Raw genomic sequence first — 9,760 nt, 5'->3', positions numbered from 1 at the left:
ATATTTTTCAAAAATGCTTGTTGTACCACATAATGGAATTGGGGGGACTATAAATTGGTGTCTGTCCGTTCATTTGTCTATCTGTCAATATCTCAAGCACCACTGATCAGATTTATGAAACTTGGGGAAATGATGCATCTCACCACTGCGTTCCAACATTTTCAAAATTACACTGATTGGACTAAGTGGGATGCTACAATTACAGGTCAAAATAAGGTGACATATTTCACGTGTCATTACGACCAGTATCTGTAAACTGTATAGTACATCAATACTGTGCAGTTGCTTATGATGTTTTCTGTTTTTTTTCCCAGTGTCACGGTTTCTCATCACATCCACGGGAGCCCTGTACATCCTGGATGTGCAAATGGAAGACGGGCTGTACAACTACAGGTGTATGACACGCCACCGGTACACAGGAGAGACCCGACAGAGCAATAGCGCCCGCCTCATTGTCTCAGGTGAGAGGAGCGTGTGTTTTGTTTGTTTTGGGGTTTATTTTGGTTTGGTTTCGAAATGAAGTGAGTGTTATGGAGGAAAGGACCTTATGGAAATAAATAAAAGTGTACGTATGCATTTTTTTTTAAGATTATTTGAATGGAACAGAGAGTGACAGGAAAGATACGTGAGAGAAAGAGGGGATGACATGTGACAAAGGTCATGAGCACAACTGTGTCAAGATATTTTTGGGGGAGGGGATCAAGACAAAAAAGGCTCTCTCTTACCTTAAAGCATGTAGGGGGAGGGGTGGGATGTTCTTTTTATGTCAGGAACCTCTTTTGTTGATATCCAGCCCTGTTAAATGATAATGATGGTGAATGTTTTTTATCCAAAAAGGACATGAGTTATCACAATTTTAAAGGGACATTTAGAGACTGAGACCAACAATATTGCAAGATGGTTTGTCCCTTTGCCACCATGATCACCATGAATTTAACACTGGACACATAGAATAGCTACTTCAGACACATTATGCTCAGCCCTGGTAGTCTGGTATTTTGCCATATAGTTATCCTTTGACCAGAAACCAATTTTATAAGTTTAGAGTAAAAAGACCCAATTACACACAACCATTCCAATACTTATACTGTCTATTTTACATGATGTGCATTTAAGAATTTGGTAGAGAAAATGTTCAGTAGTCCATTACAATAACAGTGGATAAGGGAGCACAAAAAAGACAATGAATTAACAACAAAAGCAACTAAATCAGTGCCATGAAATAGGACTCCTCTCACTACCACCTTTTGCCCCCTGCAGACCCCACCAACTCAGCGCCCCACATCCTGGACAGCTTTGAGCGCCGCGAGGTGATGGCGTCCCATCGGGTGGAGCTGCCCTGCAAGGCCTCCGGTCACCCGGCGCCCAAATACCGCTGGCTGAAGGACAACCGGCCGCTGGAGCCCGACACGCGCTTCAGACAGAGTGTGACAGGCCTGCTGATAGAGAGAGCCCAGCCCAGCGACACAGGGACATACGTGTGTGAGGTGTGGAATGGCTACGGCAACGCTGAGGTGGTCGGCAGGCTGCAGGTCAAAGGTCAGTGCCAAAGGGCAGGTGGTAAGTCATTGTGGATTGTCTCACTGCTATGATCCGTGTCATTCAAACAGGAATAGCTAGGAAAGTATATATGCCACTCCAGATCTTTAAAGCTGCTACATGGAGCATTTTCAAACATCAATATATCATTGCCAGATTAATTGCGATACCTTGGTATAATTACCAGAAACAAATAAGACCATGATTGAGAAGATTGGTAGCCTTTACCTCACACTTGGAAGAACAGCGACCTCTTCCTGTTTTGCGCCATAAAGCAATTCAGTAGGTGTCCCGCCAAATCCGACTCTGTGGCACACAATGTAAAATGCAGTATATAGGTCGGTAGAGGCTGCCAGTCGTCTCAGCAATGGTCTCTACATTGAGTGATTTGAAATGCTACATCTAACACCTTTAAGATGTCACTAAAAGTACAAAAGTACTCAGTATATACAGTAATGCATGCTGCAATACAGATATTTATGCTACCTAATGCTACTATTCCTATTCAAATCACCCACTGAAATCTACCCCTCAACCCCCTTACACCTCTTCCAGAGCCCCTGAAGGCAGTGGTGAGCCCGCGGAAGGTGAAGGGTAGTGTAGGGAGCCAGGTTTCCCTGTCCTGCAGCGTGACCGGCTCCGAGGAGTACCAGTTGTCCTGGTACCGCAACGGAGAGCTCATCTACCCCGGTAATAACGTCCGCATGACAGGCCAAAGCCGGGAGAACCTGGTTATGGCCGGTATGGCCAAGAGCGACGGAGGAGCCTACCAATGCTTTGCCAGGAACGGCAAGATGTCCGCCCAGGACTTTGTTCAAGTCATCCTGGAAGGTCAGTAATCACAATGCTCCTGACGGAGCAAGTTCAGCCTTCACTAAGTGATGGATTTGCCTTGTATCGGTGTAAGCTTGTGTGTGTCTCAATGTGTATGCTCATGTGCATGAAGCATGCGTGTGTGTGTTTGTGAGTGTGTGTGTGTGTGTGTGTTGCCGCTCGCATCTAGAGTGTGTACGTGCTAATGAGTGCTGCAGTACAGCCCAGGCCCAGCCCATTTTATTAGATTTTCTGAAAGAGGCTTGCATGGCTGACATACACGAGCTGGGTTGCTGCAGCATCTGTCTCCCATGACCATACACCAATATAAAGAGGTTATTGATAATCAATGTTGTTGTGGAGCCAGAGAAAGGACTCATATTTAGCTGCTCTACAGTCTTATTCTCTTTTGTTTATACCAGACATGAATGTGCTGCAATGAAAAGGCAAATCAGTCTGGATATTGACAAGACACCCATCAAGAGGCTTTAAATATGTTTTTGTAATTTTCGATTCTAAGAGTCATTACTGTACAATAAGAAAGTGCATATTGCCTTGTCTATCTCCTGCCGCTGCCCAGATGGCACCCCCAAGATCCTGGCCTCATTCAGCGAGAAGGTCTTCAACATCAACGAGTTTGTGTCGCTAGCGTGCACGGTGAAGGGCACGCCGGAGCCCCGGGTAACGTGGACTCTGGACGACGACCCAGTGGTACGGGACAGCCGCCACCGCATCTCCCACTACACCAACGGCGAAGGCCACGTGGTCAGCCACCTCAACATCAGCCAGACCCAAGTCCCCGACGGAGGAGTCTACCGCTGCATCTGCAACAATTCGGCTGGGACAGTCTCCTACCAGGCGCGAATAAACGTAAGAGGTGCTTGTCAGATCAGCTCTTCCAACACACCATCACATATACACATCAACATGTCTTGATTTATTTCGTTCTTGTTGGTTTCGTCTTGGCTGAGATTAAAGTATGCGGATGCGCAGACGTTGAAAGAGTGCCTGACTATGTTTGCGGAGGGTTTGCTTTGTCTCTTTCAGGTGTGCTATATGTGTACTGATTTTCTTTATATATAGATATAGAAATATAGAAAAGTGTTTTAGTCACCAGATGTGTTGCTAGTCTCTCTGTCACCTAGAGAAACCTGCTGGCTCTGACCTGTTTCCTCCTTGCTTTAATGTCATATTCAGAATGGGGCAGATCCTCCTACAGCCCCCTATAGTGGCCCCTCCTATCATCAGTCACTGGTGTCAGCATTAACTTCTCTAATGCCCCGCTTCCTACCCAACACCTGCTGATAGCTTTATATTGGGACGCCATTAGGGTGATTTACAGTTAGCACTAGTGTATGGCTGTGGTGCTATCTGCTCTCTACGGGGAGATGGTTGGCTGGATTGCCATTGTCATGTAGCGGTAATACTGGGGCACTCAGGCTTTCTCCTCTCGGTGCAAAGCCATTAGCATTTCTCTGTTGCAGAGAGAAGGGTACTTTCTGTATACTGATTGGCTTAATTTGATTGTGTTCATTCTTGCATGTTGTAAGGCTAAATAGGGCGATTCTGTAGCCCTTAAGCGAAGGTCCGTGGATGCCGAATGCAGCCAAGCAATGAAGATAAATCTCCACAGGTGCCATTGCGGAGAAAGTGTAATGACTGTTTCTCACATCGTTGGCTCCTTAATCGTGCTAAAGAGAGTAGCAACCCTGGATGTGCTCGTGCTCAAAGTACACTACAGAGCCTAGTTAAACTGTCCTCTACAGTACGTTAAAAAGAAGCCTAATAGTCCATTTCCCTGATAGGCCCTGTGCTATGGAAGCCTATTGGTTATTCTGTTGGTTTTGCACGAGTGTGTGAGAGAGCAGGGAACATGAGTAATGGTTTTGATAATAGGTGCATGAGTGGGGAGAGGGAACATTCCGCTCTAATGCTTGTCAGAGGCAATCACAGCCGGCACCGAAGAGGTGGGAGCGCTAGGTAATATTCACTTCAGACTCAAATAGAAGGGTACACCCTCCACCTAATTCATCCAGGAATAAGTCCCCCGCACTGACAAGGCAAGATGCAAATGTGGTATGAAGGAATACAGAGCAGAGTAGATCCATCGGTGTTGCTCCTGGAATTGATTTCCTTTTTAAGGAAGAGAGTTGCTTTGATGTATTTCTTTGAATGACGACAAGTAAATAAGTAAGGATATATTAGTCAGGTACTCTGAAACTCCCAAATTTGGATAATCTTGATAATGTATTTATTTCTTGGCTAGCAGAATGAATCAAGACATATGACCTTGTGGTGTATTGAAAACACACACAACACGGCACAGTTCTTTTACGCAAACCCCCCTGCCTCAAAACCATTTTAAGAGAGGTGTTTCTCCATTGTGTCCTTTAAGGGCCTGCCAGCATACGACCAATGAAAAACCTCACTGCCATCGCTGGGCGGGACATGTACATCCACTGTCGTGTCATTGGCTACCCGTACTACTCCATCAAGTGGTACAAGGACTCCAATTTGCTGCCGTACAACCACCGCCAACGGGCCTTCGAGAACAACGGCACCCTGAAGCTGTACGACGTGCAGAAGGACGTGGATGAAGGAGAGTACACATGTAACGTGTTGGTCCAGCCTCAGCTCTCCACACACCAGAGTGTCCATGTCAGTGTGAAAGGTACGGGCCTCAGTCTGATCAGTTATACATGACCCAGGAGGGGAGAGTAAGCTTGGGCCTCTTATTTAGGAATGTACAAACCATAGCAAAATGCAACATTAGCTGTGTGTAATCATGAGTACTCCGTCATGATTATCACCAATCTGATCTGTCCATCAGTTATACATGACCCAGGAGGGGATAGTAAGCAGCTTTGGCCATTTATTTAGTATTTGTTGTGTACAATCATGGGTACTCCATCATGAATCCTTCAGTCCTATGGACACTAAGAAGGAATCACCAATTGCGTCACTTTATCACAACGCACGCTTGACCCTTAAGTGTCTTCCCAACTGTCTTATGCACTGTACATCACATTTAGAAAATACATTAAAGCATCACCTATATTATCTACCATGCCATGTTAAAGAAAACACTGATACGGAGAGGGACATTTGTATATCAGAGCTGGTAAAAAAGCACTCACATCACTGATAGCAGGGCACCATCTCCATCATCCCAGCCAGCTTATCTGGGGCTGATCTGAATATGCAGCGGCGCTGAGCTGAGCCAGATGATGATAACCTCAGATGGCTCTCTTTCTTCAATGACGCTGCATAATTTGAAATGTCGGATGGGCAAATCCCCCCCCCCCCCTCTCTCCGGCAGGTCTCGGTGCGCTAACGAGTGTGCGAGGGGGAAATCACACAGCCTAGACAAAGCCACGCCGCCATTCCGCCTCGGCTAATTTGCCTCTCGGCTGCTTAGCATTCCACCGCTGCCGAGAGGGAATCCCCAGGAGCCTATTATGCCTATTTTGTTGTGAATTAAATAAGCGCTGAAGTGCCGCTTATTCCAATGTTATTTTAAATCATTAATTTTCCAAAGCATCTGTTTCTCACGATGGCTACAGTGTCCCCAGAGAGCGAGAGAGAGGGAGAGAGATAGAGAGACAGAGAGAGACTGCTACATGAGAAAAATTAGTGTTGTTTGACTGAGGATTCTGCCGCTCTGCATGGGGAGAGGTAATAAAATGTTTCTCTCATTCTTGACATCTAAGCGTAAGGCTTTGATATTAATAACAAGGCGATAAATAGGGAATTATGGCTGTTGATTTGCTATGGGAGGGCTTTCTGAGGTAGCTCTGCCAGTTGGAATATATAAACCTTTTCTCATTTTATACACATACACATATAAAGGTACGACCATTGTTTCTGAGCGACATTTGCAAAGAGATTGAATCCTGCACTTAAAATGAAGCCTAAATTAAAGGAGTGTGACTCACAAGCCTAAGGTGAAACAGGTGAAATGATGAAATGAGACTTTATTCACCTTCTAGATGACACAAAAACACATCTCAAGTGTTCTCGTTTCTTACACAGTTCCACCTACCATCCACCCTTTTGAGTTCCCTCGGTTTTCCATCGGTCAGCGGGTGTTCATCCCCTGCGTGGTCATGTCCGGCGACCAGCCCGTCTTCATCACCTGGCAGAAGGACGGTCGGCCAATCCCGGCCAGCCTGGGCGTCACCATAGACAACATAGACTTCACCAGCTCCCTGCGCATCTCCAACCTCACACTGCTGCACAACGGCAACTACACCTGCATCGCTCGCAACCAGGCTGCCGCCGTGGAGCACCAGAGCCAGCTCATCGTCCGAGGTGAGTCAGTTCACTGAACCATAAGGTACAGGCAAAGTCCCTTTGTGTCTGATAGAATCTGCCACCAAGACTTCAAGCCTTTGAAAGTTCTAAGGACAAAGTGGAGCAATTACGGATGACTGACAGGATTGGTCAGTTTTATAAATGATTAGAAGTAGTTCACCAAACTATCATCTTCGAGGGAACATTGGTCCAGAACGCTCCATTGATGTGATTTTTCCAAATAAATGTCTGGTGATTTTTACTTGATCTTAGCTCTCCATTATAATGATAAAACTGTAAGTTAAAATGTAGACTCAGTTAGTCTTCCCATGACGCCCATGGGAAAGAGTGAGCTAAAGTGCTCATACTGCAGTTCAGCTCACATGCAGAGCGAGTCGTGAGTATGATCACTAGACATATATTTGGTTGGAGAGAAATGGGCATAAGCTTATGGATGCTGGTCTGACATACAGCACATGACTGACCATTGGAGAATCATTTTGACTTGCAGTCCCTCCCAAATTTGTGGTGCAACCCAAGGACCAGGACGGCATCTACGGAAAGGCTGTGATACTCAACTGCTCTGCAGAAGGTTATCCTGTTCCCACCATCCAATGGGAGTACTCTAAAGGTAGACACACACCACACACACACACACACACACACAAACATATCACATAACATACAACTATTCTATGTCTTGTACATCTTTCACAGACTTTCATAGACTTGTCATAACTGGGTAACTTGCTTGTCTTCCCTTTTCACTATCTTGTTGAATTGCAAAATAAGATGGTTTTTTTGTCCTACGGCAAGCTTGTTCTCTACGGCAGATGATCTGTTTGTGAATGCCAACACAACAAACATAATGTCCACAGCCTTGAGGTTGAATGCCAAAACACCCACCTCCGCAAGTCCAAACAAACACTGTGAGATGAGATGCAGCCGTGGTTAAAGGAAGAGCTTTATTGTTCCTCTGAAAGGAGGAAATAGGTGTAAGATTATGTAAGATAGGCTTACATTATCCCGTTCAGACTTCACAGGATAGCAGTATTTTTTGAGAACATCGACATGGTTATGCATCGCTTCCATGCTTGTCAGTCATGCTGGCATCTTGACTCCTGCTAAATACACATGATTTAGGCTGGTATGCTAATATTATTGACACAAGGTTTAGACTGACGTGGGTTTTTGAAGGCCGATAGTGATTTTTTCTATTGAAGCTGCCGATAAGTGTTATTTTGTGCCAATATGCAATGCAAATTTGACCAAAATCATGACCAAAATTTCAAAACATTACATGGATTCAGTGTTTCCCCCAGAATTGTATTGGTGGAAGGATGAAGGTGGACAACATTGACAGGCAGATATCAGATTTTATATAAAAAGCCAATATTCGCCCGATATATCAGTTTAGCCCTAACTGACGCTCACTCTGTCCTCTCCAACAGGCGCCGGGGTGCCCCAGTTCCAGCCCATCGCCCTCAACTCAGGCTTCCGGATCGAGGTGCTGGTCAACGGCTCTCTGCTCATCAAGCACGTGCTGGAAGAAGACAGCGGCTTCTACCTGTGCAGGGTCAGCAACGACGTCGGGGCCGATGTCAGCAAGTCCATGTACCTCAATGTCAAAAGTAAGTTCTACGGGAAGATTCTTCAACTGAAGTATGCAAAGTTAAAATTTGCCCTACTACAGCCCACAAGGCTTGTTCATGGCAGCCATTTTGTGGTGCTCTAGTGATTGATTGCTTTTTACAGATTTGCACTGAAGTTAAGTTTAGGATTATTACTGTGGGAAGGCCTCTTAACGCTTAACTTTGTTTAGTTATTCCACAAATAAGTGTTGGTCACTCTCTAATTTGACCAGTTCTCTCTCATGACCAGCCATGCTTAAAAGTGGGAAGGTTAAGCGAGTTGAACCAGGGTCTGCATTGTCTGTGGCAGTCAGGCCACCAGCAAGATGCCGCCACGGTGCCTGCACTGTGCTTTCTGCCTGAGCGAATCCCACGAAAGCAACGCACAGTGCCACCGCCGCCACTGCCACCGCATCTCTTGGAGAAAGTACAGCGTTTATCCGCTGTGTGGCCAAGGACTTAGCTCCCCTCCATTAAGCCCTGAATTCTGCATGCAGGCAGGGGCTGCCATGTGGAAAAGAGGACTGAGGGATGGGGGGATGGGGGGGAGATGGGGGATGAATGGGTTATCCATGTCCATTCTCTGTGTTCTCTCTATTTCTGCATAGATATCTTATCCTACCTTTATGTTTGCAAGAGATACTGGGCATTTTAGATGTGGTTCAGTATAGAAAAACCCTCCGTTCTGTTCTGGATCTTTTTGTCCTTCCCTTCATGCCTTACCCATGCTTGTGCGTCCTTGTCTACCCACCGTGTTTTGATTGCCAGTGACATGATGGGAGGACTGGAGCTAGTACTCATCAAACACACACACACATTAACATGCATACAAGTTTTTCAGTGATTAGAGATCACGTTTCCCAACATGATCATCACACGTCTCCTTTTAAGCCTATATGGTTAAGGCATTAAATGACGTCCTATACAGACAATCCTACAGTGTCTGAAACAGACATCAAGCAATTTGTTTTTCTGAGCTGCCCTTAAATTCATTCAATTTAATTCTCAGACATCTTCTCACTAAATTCCTACCACTCAGTGCTTTTTTGTGATAACGCCTCACTTTTTTCAATAGGAATACTGCCCTCTTCAGGTGGACAGAAGACTTGATAGACCTTGAAAGTCTACCAGACGACTGAATTTATCCTGTCTTGTCAGAGAAAGAGATGCTGAAAGCAGGGATTTGACAGTCTACAGTAAATATGACTGAGGAAAATGGTTATTTAAGAATACATGCTTCTTCTGTGACACTCCTGGATTGGCGCAAACATTAGAAGCCAGACCTGCGAAATGTCAGTGGCAATACTAGATTCTCATAACATAAAACATGTTTCTGAACTCCAAGAAAATCTACTCTCTGTGTTTAAGCTTGTGCGTATGTGATTGTGCATGCGTGAGTGTGCGTGTATGTGTGTGTGATGTGTGATCTCCAGCCGGCCCACTGTAGCTGGGTGCTCATTTTGATCAGTCACATGCTAGATGGG

General features: G+C 45.4%; 1 protein-coding gene across 1 annotated transcript in view; it reads left to right on the top strand.

Annotated features, from left to right (window-relative positions):
* Positions 1 to 314: 314 nt before the first annotated feature.
* dscama (Down syndrome cell adhesion molecule a) overlaps positions 315 to 9,760 on the top strand; it is a gene marked incomplete at its 5' end in the record, with an annotated part of 35,764 nt that continues 26,318 nt past the window's right edge. The window contains 8 exons of the mRNA XM_071518617.1: positions 315 to 461; positions 1,261 to 1,539; positions 2,095 to 2,370; positions 2,933 to 3,229; positions 4,748 to 5,023; positions 6,385 to 6,663; positions 7,157 to 7,276; positions 8,097 to 8,276. Coding sequence (XP_071374718.1) covers positions 315 to 461; positions 1,261 to 1,539; positions 2,095 to 2,370; positions 2,933 to 3,229; positions 4,748 to 5,023; positions 6,385 to 6,663; positions 7,157 to 7,276; positions 8,097 to 8,276 — 1,854 coding nt within the window. The remainder of the gene's footprint in view (positions 462 to 1,260; positions 1,540 to 2,094; positions 2,371 to 2,932; positions 3,230 to 4,747; positions 5,024 to 6,384; positions 6,664 to 7,156; positions 7,277 to 8,096; positions 8,277 to 9,760) is intronic.

The sequence above is a fragment of the Centroberyx affinis genome, unplaced genomic scaffold, assembly GCF_046629955.1.
Source record: "Centroberyx affinis isolate AG114_WGS23_722 - 3 ecotype Tasmania unplaced genomic scaffold, CSIRO-AGI_Caff_v1 ptg000051l_1, whole genome shotgun sequence".
NCBI lineage: Eukaryota > Metazoa > Chordata > Actinopteri > Beryciformes > Berycidae > Centroberyx > Centroberyx affinis.
Note: the sequence above shows the minus strand (reverse complement) of the source record. Positions and strands in the feature narration are given on the sequence as shown.